The following is a 23,120-nucleotide window of genomic DNA, read 5'->3' on the forward strand; positions in this document are numbered from 1 at the left end:
GATACAATAGTACGGACAAGAGTAACTACAAGGAAAGCTGTCCCTGAATTGTCTCACAGAACCATACTACAACCGAGACAAATATGTATACTGGTAGCTCTAAATAAGAATCTTTGGTTCTTCAGACCCTAGAACATCATAAATGCCATAGATAGCAGAACAATTTATACTGTATGCACCATGTTTTTCAGACTTTTTTATTGATAAAAACTACACAAAAGCTATAACTGATCATAATAGTTTTTTCTTTTAAAAAAAAACAAACAAAACAATTTGATACTCTCTTGTGATTAGGAACCGTCAATAAAATCCAAATAAATCAATGTGGGAATGACAATCCTTATATGTGTGAAAGGGCCAGATGAAAGCTTCCCACAGTCTGCTCTGTAGATTTGTCATGATTCTAGCCCACTGGAGTGACTCGGCCTCTCCCGAACACTGTCCCCTGGAGCTGGCAGTCTGATATAAAGCAAACCTTTCTAATAGGTTAACAGGAAAGAAACACAGTCGAAAGAGATCCACTGGGTTATTCAACATGAAACAAGAAGCATTCCCTATCCCCAAAATCCCCACAGTCTACCCCTTTTGGTTCATCTGTATTGGAACCATGCAACGTGTAGAAAAAGAGGGAACCAAATGTACAAGCTGATTTAACTCCCGTACACAGCGGGAGTGTATCCAAAACTGGTTAAGAAATCCCTTACATGAATCCAGTTTTAGAATTTTTTTTTATTTTATTACTTTATTTACTCTATTTACTTTTTTTTTTTTCCTTTTTTTACACCGGTGGGGTTTAGATAATCCTTTAAAGCCAAAAATATAATCCCTTGCTGTTTCTAAACCATCCTTTTAAGTTTGGTGGCCCTGCAACCATAAATCTGTTCCGTGCTCAATGTTTTTAGTTTTGCGCTATTTATTTATTTCTGTTTGTTATTCCGAGAGTACATAACAACTACAGGGTATCCCCGCCATCGGCAGTCTGTATGTGTCCGCTGTCCTCTGCTCCCAAGGTGCACAATCCAGAAACAAGCCTCCTGATGTTACTGGTTTGGTATCCTCTCAATGTATATGGCAGGTGCTGCTGAGCGAGCTATAGTTGAGATATAGCTCTGGTCCCTACTAAGCTCTAGATTTGCGGTCTCTCTTCGCTCTGGAGATGTCCCATCGTAGCCCTTATTTACAAGGAGTGTCTTGTGTGTCTGGCAATATCCGACCATGGGCTGGTCATAGGTGTAGTATGGTAAAGTCTTGATGTGCCGTGGAATCTGGACATAAGGAAAAAAAGAAAATATTAATTCCATATAATTAATACTTTTGATTTTTTTTTTATGTTATGGAAATATGTTTAATATTGCATTTTACACATTTTTTTATTTTTTAAAAACTCTAGTTTGTCATATTTCCATCATTCTTCTGATAAAACACACAAAAAAATAACAGATAAAGCATTGAAGATGTACAGTCAAATTATACAGATATATTAAATCAGTTAATAAAATTAGTGGAAGTCATCCGCTAGTTACTTATATGAAAGAGATAAGAAGCAGGGAAAAGGATCCAGGATAATTTGCTGTACTGAAAAATCTAAATACCAAGCTAAAAATATGACTGTAGCTAATTATTTTGAATGCTGCTTCTTTTCTTGTAATGTTTGATAACTACATCAGCTAGTTACGTAAGATAGATAAGAACCTCCACACAAATTTCTACTAATATGCATGGAATTTAATGAGAATTAATATCATATAAAAGAGCATGGCTATATATGTTATACATATATACATATACTGACATACTATAGCATCCATATAATATATATATAAATAGCCGTTCAAACATCAATGGAAAACATTCTGACATGCCAGGCCTCCTGCACCACTAATTTAAAGATAAAAAAATGATTCTGATCTCTTCCTTAGGTCATATTCTGTCTCCACTCCCCAAAGTGTGTGTGTGTTGTATATAGTTTCAAACCAACAATTCCAAGCCCTATAATTAGTTTAAATAAAGAATCCTGTACAATTTGACCTTATATAAAGCCTATAAATAATAATTTTAATATACTAAGAAAACAATATAACATCTGTCTGTACTGACTTAGGGGCCTATTAATTAGAATTTGCCATACACCACTTTTCGCAGCTATAAGGAATATTTTTTTCAGGGGAATGTATGAAGCTTAAGTCACCGATACAAGGGCTCAGATAAGTCCCCGTCCCGGCGACCAGAAAGAAGTATTGCTTATGCGATCTCTCTACTTCCAGCTTCGAAACCACATACGCAGTCTGAAACAGTTGCAATGGCCATCACAACCAGCATCAGCCCACTGGAGAGGGATCGTAAGATCGTTCCCTGGAAGGGCTGCCCCATTTAGGTTGGTGTGCTAACCCCATCTGAAAATCTAAGCTTTTAGAGCTTGTTGCATACCGCACCCATAAAAAACTTCTGGAAGGGCTGGCGACGGTGCTGTTTATCTGGTTCCCAACAGCTGTTTCCATTTGTTTTAAAGGCTGAATTTACTTGGTAAATAAATGCTCTCTCTTCTCACAAGGTTTTGGTATCAGATAAAAAAAAATAACAGCTTTTATTTAATTTCACATTGAAGATAGAAATGATAAATTATATAGAATTTAATTTTAGACAATACAAGACTTCAATAATAAACCCCCCCCCCACTGATTTACGGATTATTTTACAAGAGAAAACGTTAAAGAACGTGAAGTTTCCCCCCAAAATTTTAGGACTACAAAGAATGTAAAATTTGAAAACTACCACCAGGAAATATTTTATGTATTGTTAGCATACAATGTTAGCTTATGATAACCAGCTGACTTTATTTAGTGATCGCAAAGATATTATGACTACAAGGACTTCATTGTCACTAGTGTAAATCTACAGTACCATAGTTGTACAATACTTGCTGCAAGTTGCTTTACAGTACAATGAACATTTTGAACTTGACCCCATTCATGATATGCCTCTAAATTAGGTGTAATTGCCACTATGAAGCTTCAGTGGCATATTATCAGATAGTGTTATTAGATTTTCATGCACAGCATATATCCAGGGGTTGGGTATGGCATCACGACAGGGTTAGAATACTGACATCTGTCGTTCGGTATCCTAACCCTCCCCCTCTCCCTACCCTAACCCTCCTTTCCCGATGCCTGAACCTAACCTCCCCGTCTAGTGCCTAAACCTAACCTCCTCCTCCCTGCATCCTAAACCTAACCCTCCCCCTAGTGCCTAAACCTAACCCCTAACCCTAACGCTAACCCACCTCCTAACCCTGCCACTTACCTTTGGGATTCCAGCAGTCGGGATGAAGGCATCGGAATTCTGAGCGTCGGAATCCCTGTGGTCGGGATATTGACCGCATCTCATATCCAGTTACCACAGCCCATGTATTATATTAGTTAACATATAAACAATGTGACACTACAAGTATTTATAAACATCCTCGTTGGCGATTGAGCCTCCCTGCACCAATTAGAGTCCTGAATTTTATTCATACGTACATGGAAACTCCCTCATCTGTTCCAAACAGAGAGCCTGATTCACTACGGATCGCAATATTGCATACACACAAAGTTCAACTGCGATAGCAAGCCACTCCAATGTGATTACAATGCAAACTCAGCACCACATAAGGACGCCCACTTTGCCATACGCACATTCGTAATACTTAGCAGAATAGGGAAACCATCGGCACAATCGAGTGCCATCACTCAGACATTGCTAACAGCCACACACAATCTGAGACCTCGCACTGCATATGGCTTCGCAGTGGATAATTTATGCACACCCCTGCAACGGCATTGAAATGCTGTGGCAGGCCTGTGTTCGCCCAACCCCCCCCCACCCCCCATCATCACCCCAAACTGCACTTTCTGTCAATCACCCAGCGATGGGTCTGCATAGCCTCTGTGATCTCAGTCCCGATTACAGTGGCCTTCATGTGCACTGCGATACGTACGCATTAGCAGAACGCAACAATCGGCCAATTGCATGCTAATAGTAACTACGATCGAAGCTGAATCAGGCCCGGTATTCACTTCCTTTGCTACATTACCAAGTATCTCATATGCTGGGAGAGGGAAATATATTCATTATGAATGACAGTTTTTTTTTTAAGGAGTTGACAAAATAATGCACAATAATTATAGGTACTAGTTAATAGTATTTACATTTAAAGAAAGGCTGCTACACTTTGCTATTCACGCTGTATGGAAGAAAAATTTGTACACAGTAGATATTTTAATTGTGAAAATATGGGTAAAAAGATGTAATAACATCATGGGGTTTCCATGGTGATTGAAACACACAATGGTGATCTTTCTTCCTACCTGTCCTTGGGATAGAGATTACTACAGAAAGTGGTAGTATAGGGAAATCCGCCTGAGCACTCCTTTCTTTAGGTTGTGAGTGGTTTGGGTTATAATAGTCCACTTCCAAGGATATGTACTACCAGTGGAATGTGAATTCTAATGCCAGACACTTTTTATTCTTTAAGTCTTCCTTAGTTTGTCCACAAGGTGTTTTCACAACCCTTTACATAAAACCCATATGCAGAGCCAGCCCAGTACTGCCAAGTATGTAGATGTCACTGTGCTCTTCAAATAGTGATTGCAATAGGAAGCCCACTCTGACACCGAGATCTGTGCTCAGCCTCCTATGTTTTTGATACCTATATCTGTGCCCAAACTCCTATATCCACGACGGGATGTAGTCAGCATCCCGGCTGACGGGATGCCGATGATCTAAATACCGCCGCCGGAATCCCGACAGCAGTTGGGATCCTGGCTCCAGAATACCGACTGTTGGCGTCCCGAAGGTAAGTATTGTGGGTTAGGGGGAGGGCTAGGCTGCGGTGTTAGGGTTAGGCACTAGGGGGAGGGATAGGACTAGGCACTAAGGGGTAGGGTTAAGTTAAGGGGCGAAGGGTTAAGTTAAGTTCAGGCACTAGGGGGGAGGTTATGGTTAAGCACCTAGAATGGAGAGGTAGGGTAGGGAGAGGGGGAGGGTTAGCATACCAATCAACAAGTGTCGGTATGTTAACCCTGTCAGGATCCCGGCATCGGAATTCTGACCGCCAGGATCCCGACTGCCGGTAACCAATACCCAACCCATCTGTGACACCTATATATGTTCTCACTGAGTGAGCTCTGTGGTGAGCGGAGGAAGTATGGGAAGGGAATGGAAGTAGCCTCCCTCCCAAACAGTTACATTCTCTAGTTTTGGTGATACTTCCTAATACCATCACTAATTGAGGAGTGTGGTGACCACACAAAGGTCCTGCTGAGATTAGGATAGAGAAGACAAGTAGGCAACCTAGAGGAAGAACCTTGTTTTAATTAGAATTCTACAACCTTAATGAGGTTCTCGTCTCTCTTTGAGATAGGCTAAGAACTTTACCGACAAACCATATATACGGCATACTGTAGTCCTTATATCCATTGAAGCAATAAATGGTAAATATACAGTTGCACACAAGAAGCTTTTATCCTGATTAGCATTAGTCCATCCTGAGTCATTTTGGGTTAATTTAAATGTACTTTATGTCTACTAACATTGCCGTTCAAGCACTTGGGGAACATTATCCAGGCCTCCCAAAACCACAGGTCCACCCAATCCACCCAAACCATAGGTATTTTGGCTGTGGCCTCTCCCTTTTCGACCAACCAAAAGTGGGATTGTCCTACAAAAATAGGGACTTTTGAGAAGCATCAACAGTTTTATTTTAAAAGTACTAGTTTATGCTCACATCTACAATCTTTGCAACTGTCAGCATATATAGGGTGAGATTCAGCTCTCATTGCTGTGATGTGATAATGTTTGGATGCATGCATTGCCATACATGGGCATAACTACTGTACCATAGGTGCAAAGGGCTGCAGCTGCTATGGGGCACAGAGCTGAGGGGGGCCCATCCTCCTTGCCAAAGTTACATGGGTTATATACATTTTTCACCATTGGGTGGTACATAGAGGCCCTTACAAACTTTTTCTATGGATCTTCAAATACCTAGTTTTGCTGATGTTGACTGTATATAATGGTAATAAAGCATCACCAATTTTTCTGGCCGTCTTTGTGTGGTGTCAGGATTCAAACTCAGAGCTTCTTCCTCTGGAGACTGCTGCTCTGCTGACAGAGCTATTCTGGCTGCTGGACAGCTCCCTGCATTCACTCTGTGTTCTAGCTCAGTGTAACTGTTCCCCTGATGTTCCATCATGTTCTAGCTCCACTCCCTTGACTTCCTATGTAAGCCTTGCCTATTCTTGTCTTCCTTGCCAGATTATTGTGCTCCTACCACTAAGCCAGTTCCTGCATCCTTTTACCTACTAATCGTATATCAACCTCGGTTTGTGGACTAAGCCTAACATTGCTAAAAGAAGATTTTGGGCCTGATTCAGTCGAGGACGCTACAGCACAGACACCTGTGGCTTTGTACGCAGTGGCTGCGCTAAAATATGCCAAAGCCGCAGGAGGCATCTTATCTGCTTTACTGATCCACAGTTGTGTTTGATGATGCAGCCATCCTCAATTGTGTGACCACTGGACATCTGAGTAACCCTAAGGTTAATCAGGATGTCCAGGTAAATCACCTAGGTGTGGGAGTGGGGATGAGAGGACGCCCTAGGTCTCCAACAGACAATACAAATTTCAAACTGAATCAATATGGGGCAGCACTGAAGTAGATAAGACCATTAAGGGCTTATATTTATCGTATTCCTTCAAATCTAGCCAGTAGAAACATGTTGTGGTAAATGTAGAAAGCTGGTCCCTTGCAGACATCGCAATGTCTGTCATATTAATATAGGTGAACCATTCTTTGATAGTAGGGGGGGCATTGATCTCCATTTAGTTGGTATGACCGCCTTGGCTGCACTGTTCATATGACGCAAAAATGGACTTTTTGTACTTAGAAATGGGCCAAGAAATAACATTCAGAATCCAAACTTCCAGCCCCCCCTCTCCCACAATATATTTTGCATTTTGAATAATTTGGTTCCACAATGAAGTCAGGGAAGGGCAAGACCACCAAATATGAGAAGGAGAATGCGGGTTACCAGTACATCTCCAGCAAATATTGGGAAGGCCTGGAAACATATATCTTAGCTATTTTATCATATTTTCATTCATCTTTCTTTTTTAATGTATTAATAATGTATCTGTTAGAATATTTAATAGAGTATTTGTGTTTTTCTTGAGAGGATTAATAAATAGTTTATATGTTTTTGTTTATGATTATACAGATTAAAGTAGATGAAAATAGTAAAATACACTTTTCATGATTTTCCCAACCATACAGCATTTAGGTATAAGTGTGTCCCCATAAATGTGTCCTAAATGACTTCTTATATATGCTTGTTTATTTATTTTGATAACTACATTTTATAGATCTCTCTTTTTTAAATCTTTTCAGAGCCACATGCATTGTGGCCCATACTGTAGGCCCAGAATAACTTTCATATTTTTATTTTGCAACTAGTTGAAGTACTTGGCGTTGCCTGGGTTTAAATCTTCACGTTATTAAGTTTTATTGTGATGTCATCCAAATCCATCCAGTGTAAGGCCAAGAACAGGCTCCCTGGGTCAATGTTCTGCCCAACGTACACCAACTGGGACCCTAACCCCTCAAAACTTGGGCAGGATCCAACTGGACCACCTCGCATTGATTTCATCCCAATTGGTACAGGCAGAGCCGGCCCTAACCAATTTGATGCCCTAGGCAAGATTTTGGCTGATGCCCCCTAGCACATCCGCTAGTTCTGCCTTTGACCCACCACCCCTCTCCCAGCACATCACCCATCACTCAGCAGCACTGATCACAGCAGCAGCCAGCAACACCCATAAGCCAGCACCCATAGCAATCCTCACCAACAGAGCTGTAATTAGACATTTTCATGTCCTGTGCCAGCAAAAGCATTGGCGCCCCCATATTTTAAATAGGGACATCGTGTGCCTAAGGGGCATGGCCACACAATAGTACCCCCAATTCAAATTACGCCACACAGTACTGCAACCTTATTCACCTTACATCACAGGATAGTGTCCCTTATTCATGTTACGTCACACAGTAGTGTCCCTTATTCACGTTACGTCACACAGTAGTGTCCCTTATTCACGTTACGTCACACAGTAGTGTCCCTTATTCACGTTACGTCACACAGTAGTGTCCCTTATTCACATTACACGACATGTAGTGTCTCTTATTCAAGTTACGCCATACAGTACTACCCCTTTACCTTATACATGTTATGCCTCACAGAAGTGCCCCCTTTCACATTATGTCAGACAGTGGTGTCCGTTATTCACACCACACCGTACTGCTCCTTATTTACATTACAACACACAGTAGTACCCTTAGTACACATTATGACAAACAGTAGTGCACCTTGTACACATAATGCCATACAATAGTAGCGCCCCTTATACACATAATGCAGAAATGGCACATAGTAATGCCACCATCACATGCCACACATTAGTAATGCCACACAGTAATGGCGCTTACATTTTATGACACATATTAGTAATGCCCTTATACACATAATGCCACACAGAAATGCCCCTTGCACATTAAGCCATACATTATTACACCCCAACCTCCCCACACCCCCAGCACAGCACTCATCCGGCGAATAAAACTGTGACCTTGTCACGTCTCGTTCAATCAATTAATATAAGCTTAATAAAACTAACTGCTACAACAGCAGGTTCTACAACTTCCAAAAAAATGTGATGAGGAAAAGTGTGGTACACACAACAATTACATTTATTATATACACCACAAAATATATAAAACAATGATAAAAATGGGTGCAATATTCTGCTCAGGCTAAATCCACATGTGGAATGCAAAAATGTCTAAAACCCTAATAGGGGGTACAAACTGTAGCAAGAATAAAATAGGACACACTGGGTTTGAATACAAGACTCCTTCACAGTCTCTGTGTCCACACAGTATATGTTGAAACTCATATTAAAAAGGCAATCCCTGAATGGGCAATATTACTCACTGTAAGTGATCAGCACAGCAGTAAGCCACGATCCTGCGCCTGGGGGAGTCCCTTTAGATGCAGAGGGAGATCTCAAACTCCATCTCTGTTAGCGCTATAGGTCTCACCACCGCGGCTCTCCTCGGTCTTCCCTCAGCAAGCGGCGACGTCGTCCGGCTTACCCACTGGCTTTGCTGCTGCCTAGGGTGATACACTACACTGGGCTGCTCTATCCCTCTGGGGTCCAGAGCAGGGGCAGAACTATGGGAGACAATGGAGGCGCCTACCGCCGAGCTCCAGCACTGAAGGGGCACTGTAACTCTGTACCCGGAGTGTACCGTCATGGCCGCCCAATACATGGCACCTCTTCCTGGCACCTGAGAAGCCACCATACACTAGTGGAGAGCTCCATGTCAGACCATCAGCTGCTGCCTTCGTCTATCTGTAGCCTGTCTGCATGCGAATTGCTACATTAGTGTCAGCGGCTGTGACGGGGGGGCAACAAATTATAACTTGCCTCCGGGCGTCTAGGATGAACTTACGCCACTGGTCCAGAGGTGTCTTCTCTTCAGCCTGCAGTCTCCAGAATCCTTTTCACCGAGGGGAGGGGGAGGAATCCTCTGAGTTTTGATACTCCATGGAGGAGTCCTCATCTCACGAGCGCTGCCTGCTGGCTTTATGAGCTGCCTGCCACCCTGCCGGCGCCATCTGCCTGTCCCACCACGGTCCCATCGCTGCTCACCTTAAGCTGAGTAGGCCCTAGGCATGGAATGCATGCCCTTAGGCTTTCCAAGTGCCATAGGCATTTGCCTATGCCTAGGGCCGGTTCTGGGTACAGGGGTGTCTGAATGCATAAACAGACAGACAAATAAACAAACAGACCAAGTTTAGGCTCCCTGGGTTAAAGTTCTGCCCGGCGCACTCTGCTGTATGGTCCAACCGGAACCACAACCCCTCTATTAGGCATCCCATACCAATTGCCACAACTCTGTGAAGTTTCATCCAAATCCATCTGGTTCAAAGCCCAGAACAGGCTCCCCTGGTCAAATTTCTACCAAGCATCCCCGGGTCAAAGTTCTGCCCAGCGTACACCAATGGGAGGTCAGACCAGGACCTCAACCCCCTAGTATGTCTTCTGGAATCCAATGTTACCACTTTGTGAAGTTTTCATCCAAATCTATTCAGTGGAAGGCTCAGAACAGGCTCCATGGGTTAAAGTTCTGCCCAGCGTACACTGACGGAAGGGCCAACCAGGACCCTAACCTCCCTAAAACCTGCCCAGAATCCAACTGGACCATATCGCGCTAGATTTCTCCCAATTGGTGCAGGGATGTCTGAATGCATAGCCAGACAAACAAACAAACAAACAGACCAATTAATTTTATATACTGTACTAGATTTACAAAAATTTATTTTATATATTTTTTAATTAGGATATCACACAGGTTCTCAAACTGTGCGTGTTTTCCAGATCTCCTCACAGAATCACAAGTGAAATAATTAGCTCCACCAGTGGATCTAAAATGTGTCAGTAAGTAATGACTACACTTGTGCAGCTGCTGGGTGACCTGGAAAATGTGACCTGTGTGCGGTCCTGTGGACCGAGTTTGAGAACCACTGGGATATCATATAGGGAGAATATAAAAAGGAAAATAAATGTGCACATTATCGTCTTTTGCCATAGTAATGTCTGCGACTATTTGCTATTGATAGTATCAGACCTTCCCATGCTGTACATTCATGTGTCTGAGTGTGCAGGGACCGAGACGCCCACTTTTGACCTGACTCAGAGGTGCACGCTATTGCAGCTGCAATTGCGTAATTTACTGCAGCGAGACTGTGTTTTTATGCTAATACTACGGCCGATGGTATTCGTATCAGTCGCACCATTGTACATTGCACCAGTAGTACAAGTCCTGTGGCGCCGATTATCCGTCTGAACATAGCCGCCTGTGTCAGTGCGACAGTCTGTAGACACAGTCACTGACCACGAATTGTCCACGTCTGTTACCCGCCCCCCTGTTACCTTCCAGTAATGTCCACGGAAACCCCCAGTTCTTGCATCCAAATTCATTGTGTGGCTCCTGGTGGTAACAATTGGAAAACATGCGAAGTGAGGGAGACTTGCCCTCTTGTGCGGGCGGTCTGGAGCGCCATCCAATTTTAGGAAGCCTCCTGGACGTTTTGGGAAAGTAGGCAAGTGTTCGTACCCACAGTAACTCATGCGCCGTAACGGTTTTTCGCATAAGCGCAATAACACAAATCACTGAACGCCATGAAGATCGGCATTGCGTGCTACTCAGAATCTGTGTGTCTTATGAGTCCCATGGACCCTCTCCCATCTATGGAAAGCCTGGTGGTGACATTAGGGGACAGCGCTTTGCATGCATGTATACTATACTGAGCATTTTGCAGGATTGATCTAATGACTGGGAACCACTTATTATGGATCACTGATCTCACACAGGGATAATCATCTGTCAGTGATTGAACAGGTCATAATGGTACTGCTCAGTGCACAAAGGCCCTCATTCAGACTCACTCGCGAGAGGCTGTCCGCTCGCAAGTGGGTCGATGGTCTGCACTGCGCATGCGCACGACGGAGGGAGCTCCGTTGTGCGCATGCGCGAGACGCGACGAGCGAAGTACTTTCCTTCGCTCGGAGTGCCTCATCAAGGGGGCGTGCTGTCGATGTTGACTGACAGCACGCCCCCTTTGGTGGGCGTGCCGGGGGCGTGCCTGCCAGACGGAGGCGTTCCCAAGGGAACGCCTACCGTCTGAAGCCGGCCCCACCGACATCACTAGTGATGTCAGTGGGAGTGATTTTGGCTCTGATAGAGCCAAAATCACTCCTGGCCTTGCGTTTGAAAAACTCAACCGCAGGCTTTTGCTCGCAGTATCGATGGTCGCGATGGTCAAGACCATCACGACCATCATCCTGCACGCTCGTATATGCTGTGGGTGGTGACCCACAGCTATACGAGCGTCCAGGAGGACGCTCCATATTAATGGAGGTGGGCCCTGATTCAGAGCGAGCGCTCTGGTCAGAGCGTCCGGCTCTGAATCAGGTCCAAAGTCACAACACAGGAGGAGGATGTATCCTGCTGCGTAAAAGACAGTTATAGGGACTAGGAGTTAAATTTACTAAAGTGAGAGTTTTTAAAAGTGGAGATGTTGCCCATAGCAACCAGATTCTAGCTATTATCTTCTAGAAGGTGCTATTTAAATGTTAAGTAGAATCGGATTGGTTGTTATGGGCAACATCTCCACTTCTAAAAACTCTCACTTTAGTAAGTTTACCCCAGAAGTGGGGTTGTTGTTTAACTGTAAATATATTTTAATTTCTATACCACCAAACTTATCCACTCCAGTTAGAGGCTGCTAATCCAATTGTCTTTAAACTTGCCTTTAATTCTGCAGCTCTCATTCCAGCAGGGATTCCCACTAGGTGATCACCTAGGGCCCAGTGGGTCCTTGGGGGCCTGCCAACCAGCCGCTGCCAAACATTTAAATTTTTTTTGGTAAAACCTTCCCAGTGACTGGGGGCGTGGTACGGTCTGTATATTCTGGTTGTGTTCTGGGCCAGCGGCTAAACGGTTAATGGAAGTGTGAAGACGCTGGACCGGCTGCTATAGTGAGAGTGCAGCAGGGGCTGATATACTTGCTGATGTGTCTCCATTGATTCAGCCTCAATCACAGCCCGATCATGGTTCAGGCACTGTGGGTCTGAGTCAGAGGTGAAGGCAGTGCCAATGTTTGCTCAGTTGAGCGATGTTTTGCTGCTGCGCATGTGCAAAAAGTCGAGAAAACCCTTACGGCAGGAAGTACCGCGAAGCAGCACATCCCGTCTCTTATCAAGTACATACCGCAGTTGATTTTAATGGTGTGTACTTAGAAATGTGATTAAAATAGCAAAGGAAAGCTCTCACAATAAGAGCTGTCCTTTGCGATGCCCTCGGATAGAGGGACTTCTGGGTTTAACACCCAGAAGTCTCTCTAATGTACTTCTGCGTATGTGCAGAAGAAAGAGCGCCAAGGGGGGAGATGGGAAGTATCCATTTGGATCCCTCTCAGGGAGGACATCCCGAAAAGACGCCCATTTGAAGATGGCGCTACCCACCGGGACGAAGCACCGAAACGCATCGCATTACAGTGCTTAGTACATATGGAAAATGCTGTAAAACCCCCCAAAATGCAGTTTTACCACATTTTTTTGTTTAGAACATCCCGCCCTTACTGCACACGTGAGAAGAAATGCATAAGACATCACTATGACTTGAGACCGCGCCAGCGATCCATGTGCATTTCAGGGTGGAGACGGGAAGGTGACTAAAAATTATCGCAAAATGAGGAGGTGTCATCGGTGTGTTATGTTAGTGTCATCGGTGTGTTATGGGAGTGTCATCGGTGTGTTATGTTAGTGTCATCGGGGTGTTATGGGAGTGTCATCGTTGTGTTATAGGTGTGTCGTCGGTGTGTTATGTTAGTGTCATCGGTGTGTTATGGGTGTGTCATCGGTGTGTTATGTTAGTGTCATCGGTGTGTTATGGGAGTGTTATGGGTGTGTCATCGGTGTGTTATGTTATTGTCATCGGTGTGTTATGTTAGTGTCATCGGTGTGTTATGGGAGTGTCATCGGTGTGTTATGTTAGTGTCATTGGTGTGTTATGGGAGTGTCATCGGTGTGTTATGTTAGTGTTATCGGTGTGTTATGGGAGTGTCATCGGTGTGTTATGTTAGTGTCATTGGTGTGTTATGGGAGTGTCATCGGTGTGTTATGGGAGTGTCATCGGTGTGTTATGTTAGTGTCATTGGTGTGTTATGGGAGTGTCATCGGTGTGTTATGGGAGTGTCATCGGTGTGTTATGTTAGTGTCATCGGTGTGTTATGGGAGTGTCATCGGTGTGTTATGGGAGTGTCATCGGTGTGTTATGGGTGTGTCGTCGGTGTGTTATGTTAGTGTCGTCGGTGTGTTATGGGAGTGTCGTCGGTGTGTTATGTTAGTGTCATTGGTGTGTTATGTTAGTGTCATCGGTGTGTTATGGGAGCGTTATGGGTGTGTCATCGGTGTGTTATGTTATTGTCATCGGTGTGTTATGTTAGTGTCATCGGTGTGTTATGGGAGTGTCATCGGTGTGTTATGTTAGTGTCATTGGTGTGCTATGGGAGTGTCATCGGTGTGTTATGTTAGTGTTATCGGTGTGTTATGGGAGTGTCATCGGTGTGTTATGTTAGTGTCATTGGTGTGTTATGGGAGTGTCATCGGTGTGTTATGGGAGTGTCATCGGTGTGTTATGTTAGTGTCATTGGTGTGTTATGGGAGTGTCATCGGTGTGTTATGGGAGTGTCATCGGTGTGTTATGTTAGTGTCATCGGTGTGTTATGGGAGTGTCATCGGTGTGTTATGGGAGTGTCATCGGTGTGTTATGGGTGTGTCGTCGGTGTGTTATGTTAGTGTCGTCGGTGTGTTATGGGAGTGTCGTCGGTGTGTTATGTTAGTGTCATTGGTGTGTTATGTTAGTGTCATCGGGGTGTTATGGGAGTGTCATCGGTGTGTTATGGGTGTGTCATCGGTGTGTTATGGGTGTGTCATCGGGGTGTTATGGGAGTGTCATCGGTGTGTCATCGGGGTGTTATGGGAGTGTCATCGGTGTGTTATGGTAGTGTCATCGGGGTGTTATGGGAGTGTCATCTGGGTGTTATGGGAGTGTCACCGGGGTGTTATGTTAGTGTCATCGGTGTGTTATGGGAGTGTCATCAGTGTGTTATGGGAGTGTCATCGGGGTGTTATGGGTGTGTCGTCGGTGTGTTATGTTAGTGTCGTCGGTGTGTTATGGGAGTGTCGTCGGTGTGTTATGGATGTGTCGTCGGTGTGTTATGTTAGTGTCGTCTGTGTGTTATGTTAGTGTCATCGGGGTATTATGGGAGTGTCATCGGTGTGTTATGTTAGTGTCATCGGTGTGTTATGGGAGTGTCATCGGTGTATTATGGGAGTGTCATCAGTGTGTTATGGGAGTATCATCGGTGTGTTATGGGAGTGTCATCGGTGTGTTATGTTAGTGTTATCGGTGTGTTATGGGATGTCATCGGGGTGTTATGGGAGTGTCATTGGGGTGTTATGGGAGTGTCATCGGGGTGTTATGTTAGTGTCATCGGTGTGTTAGTGTCATCGGGGTGTTATGGGAGTGCCATCGGTGTGTTATGGGAGTGTCATCGGGTGTTATGGGAGTGTCATCGGGGTGTTATGGGAGTGTCATCGGGGTGTTATGGGAGTGTCATCGGTGTGTTATGGGTGTGTCATCGGGGTGTTATGGGAGTGTCATCGGTGTGTTATGGTAGTGTCATCGGGGTGTTATGGGAGTGTCATCGGCGTGTTATGGGAGTGTCATCGGCGTGTTATGGGAGTGTCATCGGTGTGTTATGTTAGTGTTATCGGTGTGTTATGGGATGTCATCGGGTTGTTATGGGAGTGTCATCGGCGTGCTATGAGAGTGTCATCGAGGTGTTATGGGAGTGTCATCGGGGTGTTATGGGAGTGTCATCGGGGTGTTATGGGAGTGTCATCGGGGTGTTATGGGAGTGTCATCGGCGTATTATGGGAGTGTCATCGGCGTGTTATGGGAGTGTCATCGGGGTGTTATGTTAGTGTTATCGGTGTGTTATGGGATGTCATCGGGTTGTTAAGGGAGTGTCATCGGGGTGCTATGAGAGTGTCATCGGGGTGTAATGGGAGTGTCATCGGTGTGTTATGGGTGTGTCGTTGGTGTGTTATGTTAGTGTCATCGGTGTGTTATGGGAGTGTCATCGGGGTGTTGTGGGAGTGTCATCGTGGTGTTATGGGAGTGTCATCGGGGTGTTATGTTAGTGTCATCGGTGTGTTATGTTAGTGTCATCGGTGTGTTATGGGAGTGTCATCGGGGTGTTATGGGAGTGTCATCGGGGTGTTATGGGAGTGTCATCGGTGTTATGGGAATGTCATCGGTGTGTTATGTTAGTGTTATCGGTGTGTTATTGGAGTGTCATCGGTGTGTTATGTTAGTGTTATCGGTGTGTTATGGGAGTGTCATCGGGGTGTTATGGGAGTGTCATCGGGGTGTTATGGTAGTGTCATCGGGGTGTTATGGGAGTGTCATCGGGGTGTAATGGGAGTGTCATCGGTGTGTTTTGGCATGCAGCTTCGTTCTCTTCTCAGTGCTGCAGCCACAGTGGCCATATTTTGAGAGAGTTACAAGGGAGGCTGTGCACCAGGCTGGGGTTGCTCGGGGAGTCAATGTTGCAATCAGTGGTGCGTTGATGGTGGAGAAATTAGATTTACCAGCACAGTTGAGCTTTGTTCACACATGGAAAGTGGGCGTCGCAGGATTAGTTTAGTCTGTTGCACGGAAGGACACGAGGAATGCTCAAGCAGACATTTGCATATTTTCGCACTTGCAAATCCATGAGAAATCACAGCCGCACATGTGAACTATGTGCACGTCTGTATCAGGCCCTGTGTGCTGAGCCCTGCTTGAGGGATTTTTTTCCTGTGTAATTGTAAAGGGATACGGTCAATATCACGGAAAAGGGGATGCCAGTGCTTAGAATACCAGTGCCGGAATCCTGGCACCTGTTACAATCCTGGCGCCGGCATCCCGAAGTAGCGGATATAGGGAGAGGGCTAAGGTTAGGCACTAGGGGGGGTTAGGCACTAGGGGGAGGGTTAGGTTTAGGGTGTGGGGAGGGGGTAGTTAGGTTTAGGCACTAGGGGGGACATTAGATTAAGGCACCAGGGAGGGAGGGTTAGGGTAGGGAGAGGGGGAGGGTTAGGATACCTACCAACAGGTGTCGGTATCCTAACCCTGTCGGGATCCTGAGCACCGGCATCCCGTACCCAACCTACTGTAAATAAGGTGTTCTTAGAACTGCAAAAATTTGGGTTTTACAACTGCACATTTTTTTATAGAACTATATAAATTGTGTAAAACTGCTGCGTCTATTATCTATCCCATGATGCTGCCAGTATTATCTATCCCATGACGCTGCCAGGATTATATATCCCATGACGCTGCCAGGATTATATATCCCATGACGCTGCCAGGATTATCTATCCCATGATGCTGCCAGGATTATCTATCCCATGATGCTGCCAGTATTATCTATCCCATGATGCTGCCAGTATTATCTATCCCATGATGCTGCCAGTATTATCTATCCCATGATGCTGCCAGTATTATCTATCCCATGACGCTGCCAGTATTATCTATCCCATGACGCTGCCAGTATTATCTATCCCATAACACAGCCAGTATTATCTATCCCATGACGCAGCCAGGATTATCTATCCCATGACACAGCCAGTATTATCTATCCCATGACGCAGCCAGTATTATCTATCCCATGACGCTGCCAGTATTATCTATCCCATGACGCTGCCAGTATTATCTATCCCATGATGCTGCCAGTATTATCTATCCCATGACGCTGCCAGTATTATCTATCCCATGACGCTGCCAGCATTAGCTATCCCATGACGCAGCCAGCATTATCTATCCCATGACGCTGCCAGGATTATATATCCCATGACGCTGCCAGTATTATCTATCCCATGACACAGCCAGTATTATCTATCCCATGACACAGCCAGTATTATCTATCCCATGACACAGCCAGTATTATCTATCCCATGACGCAGCCAGGATTATCTATCCCATGACACAGCCAGTATTATCTATCCCATGACGCAGCCAGTATTATCTATCCCATGATGCTGCCAGTATTATCTATCCCATGACGCTGCCAGTATTATCTATCCCATGACGCTGCCAGTATTATCTATCCCATGACGCTGCCAGCATTAGCTATCCCATGACGCAGCCAGCATTATCTATCCCATGACGCTGCCAGGATTATATATCCCATGACGCTGCCAGTATTATCTATCCCATGACACAGCCAGTATTATCTATCCCATGACGCAGCCAGGATTATCTATCCCATGACGCTGCCAGTATTATATCTATCCCATGACGCAGCCAGGATTATCTATCCCATGACACAGCCAGTATTATCTATCCCATGACGCAGCCAGAATTATCTATCCCATGACGCAGCCAGTATTATCTATCCCATGACGCTGCCAGTATTATCTATCCCATGACGCTGCCAGGATTATCTATCCCATGATGCTGCCAGGATTATCTATCCCATGACACAGCCAGGATTATCTATCCCATGACGCTGCCAGTATTATCTATCCCATGACGCAGCCAGGATTATCTATCCCATGACGCAGCCAGGATTATCTATCCAATGACGCAGCCAGGATTATCTATCCCCTGACGCTGCCAGGATTATCTATCCCATGACGCTGCCAGTATTATCTATCCCATGACGCTGCCAGCATTAGCTATCCCATGACGCAGCCAGCATTATCTATCCCATGACGCTGCCAGGATTATATATCCCATGACGCTGCCAGTATTATCTATCCCATGACGCAGCCAGGATTATCTATCCCATGACGCTGCCAGGATTATCTATCCCATGACGCTGCCAGTATTAGCTATCCCATGACGCTGCCAGGATTATATATCCCATGACGCTGCCAGTATTATCTATCCCATGACGCTGCCAGGATTATCTATCCCATGACGCAGCCAGGATTATCTATCCCATGACGCAGCCAGTATTATCTATCCCATGACGCAGCCAGTATTATCTATCCCATGACGCAGCCAGTATTATCCAGGGCCAGATTAACAACGGGGCGGATGGAGCTACAGCTCCAGGCCTCCACATAAAAATAGGCCCATCAACATGACAGCATGATTACCAGCTGCCTAACTGGCCATACATTTTAAGAATTTAAATAGTTTTTCTAGTCCCCCGTCCCCCCAATAAAACTAAATTATCCAATTTTTCTATTTCTATGTAGTTAGGAAGATATTGTGGTCATAGTGTAGGGGGTGTACACACCAAGGTGACTCTGACCACACCCACACAGCACCGATCACAGCTCTTCCCCTTCTCAGTATAGACCCTTGAACATTTTCAGCTCCAGGCCCATGTGGGCCTTAATCCGGCCCGTTTATCTATCCCATGACGCAGCCATGACCCAGTTGCAGAACATTCTACTGAATATTCTGCAACTGTGGTTGTGCATCTGGGAACTACAGTATTAATAAAACATCCCTTCACTCCCTGTAGTCAGTGACAGCCCAGATGCACCAGGTGACAATACAGGAAACTGGTTAATAAGAGTTTAGTAAACACTACATTGGGAGAAACCCATAAAAGTTCAAATCGTTTGGTGTCAATTCAAGTGTGCGATTAAACAGTCTTTTCTGAGTATAGTTTACATTTGAAACTGCAAAAATCGAGGTTGGTACCAAATCACCACAGTCAGTAAGCCATGCAGTCTGCAGTGCCAATGGCCTTTAGTTACAGTTACTGTATGCACCTGTGCTGACACTTTCCAGCTTTAACTTCTAGGCAGAATATAGCTGTTATACAGAGCACTGGGAAATACAATTTTAAGTATCACCTGCACTACTTTGATTAGTGGCAGCAACTAAATCAGCTCCTGCTGTACAGTCCAAGGAGAACAGCATGAGATCGTTCAGTTCTTGCAATCAGAGGCAGAGTTAATGGGGTGAGTGTTTAATTTGAGACACAGACAGTGTCTCATTCATTAATGTAATCAAGCGTGTCTTACAGGCATGCTCTGATACTGCAGCCAGTGTCTTTACCAGAGAGCAGCAGTGGCATCAGCAATAGGATCAGTCTCCATGTTAGCTCAGGTTAAAGGGCAGCATGGTGGCATAGGGGTTAGCATTAGTGCCTCACATCAATGAGGTCATGAATTTAGTTCTCGGTCATGGCCCATCTGTGTGAGGTTTGTATGTTCTCCCAGTTTTCTTCACACACTCCAATACATACTGGTAGTTTAATTAGATTCTGAGAAAATGAACACTAGTGTGCATGCGTGTGTGCACTTGTACAGTATGTTAGAGAATTGAGATAATTAGCTCCAATAGCACTGCTTAAACAGGTGGTGCTATAGAAATATACAATAATTAGGATGAACAGAGAGCAAAAGTCATCTAAAGAAACAGCTTTAAGCTTTTCACTGTTGCTACGGTGTCATAAGAATGCATTGCAGACTATCCATTCACTAGGAACTAGTCGCATCACAGGGCCATGAGGTACTGAGGCAGCCATTTTATGTGGTGAACCAAGCTTGTAAGTGTAAATGCAGCTCTGTCAGCACCGGTAGAAATTGGTTGTGGCTACAGCAATTTTGGGCCCACTGCATAGAGCAGCTGTGCTGAAGGGGGTGTGGTCGCGCCATGTTGGTGGTGTGACTTTGTACATCCCACAACCTCTTGACACCCATGAATACAGCCTAACAATTCACTAAGAACAGGCCATAGTACTGGTTGCTAGTGAATTAATAAGCTATGTTCCCATGAATATGTTTCATGGCCTCATACTGTAATGGTCCTCTCCACCACTTTATTAGAAAATTATTACTAGGATCATGTCAAGTACTACTTGACAGTGTCTGTATAATAGCTATCTAATAGAAGCGAAATAACTATAATTCTATATTAATATTACATTTCTAATACAATTTGCAGTATACATTAATGGATTAATGACAAGGGTTTAATAAGCCTGTGGCATAAACTAGAGAAACATTGTAAAGTGGTCTATTGTGTCCTTATTTGCAGTGATAGTCTATAGTTCCATAGCTTTCACGTTACTCCTCTAGAAAAAGCTATATAATGGTTTCACTCCTACGACACCAGTGAGGTCCTATTTTGCAATTAAGCTGAATAAAAAAGGACACAACCTGAGCAATAAGGAGTAAGTGACCAAATAAATGGCTGTTCTAAGGGCTATATGTATCAAAGCTTGATGTGAGATAAAATTGTGAGATATATATCACCAACCAATCAGCTTCTAACTTACATTTTGCAGACTGTGTTTAAAAAATGATAGGAACTGATTGGTTGGTGATATATATCTCACAATTTTATCTCACATCAAGCTTTGATACATATGCCCCTAAGAGGGGTATTCAATATGAAACGTTAACTTCACTGTCGAAGTTAACGTTTCATATCGGAGTTTTTACCTGCGTTAAAGTATCGGGCGCGCTCCCGCTTATACCCGTATTCAATATAAAATTAACGAAAACAGGAAACTCTGAAGTTGGATTTGGGTAAAGTTACGAATTTTTCCTTAAAAAAATTGTAAGACCCCCTAAAGTAGTAAATCATGGGGGATCACTATGGGTACCCCCGTTTTAGCCTTTAATTGAAAGTCGGGGATTTAAATAGCCGCAGCAGGTGTTTTTTTTCCGACATTGAAGAAGTGATGCAGAAGAGCACTTAGGTAATTTTTTTCGTTTTTTTTAAGTGGTCCCATCAAATTTGGGGTACATGAAAATGGGTACTAGCATATTTTTATGTCCCTAAAGTAAGTTTTTCAAAATTCTGCATTTGTGCACCTGCCACTATAATTCTATTCTAGAATACACCTGCCACATACATGCAGAATAGCCCTGAACCTATTTCCCTATTGTTAAACAATTTTTTCTAATTTTTTTTTTTCACCCCAATTTTTAAATTCATTTCTTGGGGTGTCCCTATTTTTTTTTAAAACTTTTTTTGACACAGTTCTTTTTTAAATGTCAGTCCCAGGGGTGCAGGCTATTTTTTTTAAGCCTGCACCCCTAAACCCCAATTCTGCACTTTTTTTCGACACCTATTCAATGGTGAAAACTTTCGAACCTGCGAAAAGTCTATGAAATTGAATACGGTGTAAAACTAAAACCTGCGATAATGACGTCATACCTCCGATATTAACGCAAAAACGATGTTTTCGCTCCCATATTGAATACCCCTGTAAGTGTGAGAATTGGATGAACTCTGCATCAGCGAGCTCCTATTTCAGGATGGCAATTTGCTGAAATAATTTCTCGACACATGAATCCAGTAAGCTTGGAGGCTGTCCTGAATGATGAGTCTGGTATCATTGTGCAACAAACCCAGCAACTACAGTATGTATCTCAAGATAATCAAAGGCCTCCTATCTGGTACAGATGTATGAGTGACATGATGTATCTATCATACGTAACAGATACTGATTAAGCAAAAACATACATATGGGGGGGGGATCAGTTAACTGCATTAATCCATTTATAGGGGTTAATGAGGCTAAATGCAACAACATGGCTGGCCATGGGTTTTCTGCTATCCAATTAGCTGCGTAAATTAAGACGCATTAACTTTTCATAGGATTTAGCATTGGTTTTTTTTCTTACAGCTCCTGAGCAGGTACAAAGTTTAGGAAAATCCATATTTTAAGGTAAAAGTGGCGGGACTTGGTCCAGAACCCCTGGGACACCCCCTATCCTAATGATTAATTAGGCACTTAGAAATTTTTAATTGACTTAATTTGGCCAACGATGATATATCATTTTCGGGGTGATATTCTGGAAAATTCAGAATATCGGGGTTAATTGATGTGGGACAGGTCTATGGGGGTGTTGTAATGATGGTACAGGTGTTTTTAGGCTGGGTTGGGTAGGAAATCCCGGCTGTCGGGATGCCGCTGGTCAGGATACCGATAGCGGCACCCCGACAGCCAGAATCCCAACACCCATAGGAACGCATGGTAAGTATTTTCCCTACCCTAACCCCTACCCTAACCCTCCTTCCCCGTGCCTAACCCTAACCATACCCCCCTAGTGCCTAACCCTAACCCTCCCCCTGATGCTGATGGTCGGGATACTGTTGCTGGGTGGGGGGGAGGGGGGTTATAGAGTTTTTTTTAACACATTTTTAAAAGTTCTATAATTTTTACAATATTATTAAAAAATGCAAAAATCTGCCATTTGACACCTTTTAAGAGCCCCAATTCATTTGCTTATGGTGCCTAATATTCTTCTACGCTGTTATCCAATGTTAGTTTGCACTTTTTTTTTGCACACTTAATGCAGCTAATATCATAGAAAATTACTGCGTGACCACTTTTTACAATTGGATTGGAGAGAGCATTGATTGAACCCGCAGGAAACAAAAATTTTAGTCCGGCTCATTGAAATCCCCCCCCCATGTAGATTTTGATGCA

The 23,120-nt window shown here is 44.0% G+C and overlaps 1 protein-coding gene across 2 annotated transcripts in view; it reads right to left on the reverse strand.

The window, feature by feature from the left end:
* Positions 1–274: 274 nt before the first annotated feature.
* LRRTM4 (leucine rich repeat transmembrane neuronal 4) overlaps positions 275–23,120 on the reverse strand; it is a 624,795-nt gene continuing 601,949 nt past the window's right edge. The window contains exon 3 of one of the 2 annotated variants that reach the window (XM_088470863.1): positions 275–1,265. In XM_088470863.1, coding sequence (XP_088326989.1) covers positions 1,041–1,265 — 225 coding nt within the window. In that variant the 3' untranslated portion in view covers positions 275–1,040. The remainder of the gene's footprint in view (positions 1,266–23,120) is intronic. The other variant, XM_088470864.1, reaches the window with a different exon arrangement.

This window comes from Taudactylus pleione, unplaced genomic scaffold (genome assembly GCF_031769625.1).
Source record: "Taudactylus pleione unplaced genomic scaffold, aTauple2 ptg000105l, whole genome shotgun sequence".
NCBI lineage: Eukaryota > Metazoa > Chordata > Amphibia > Anura > Myobatrachidae > Taudactylus > Taudactylus pleione.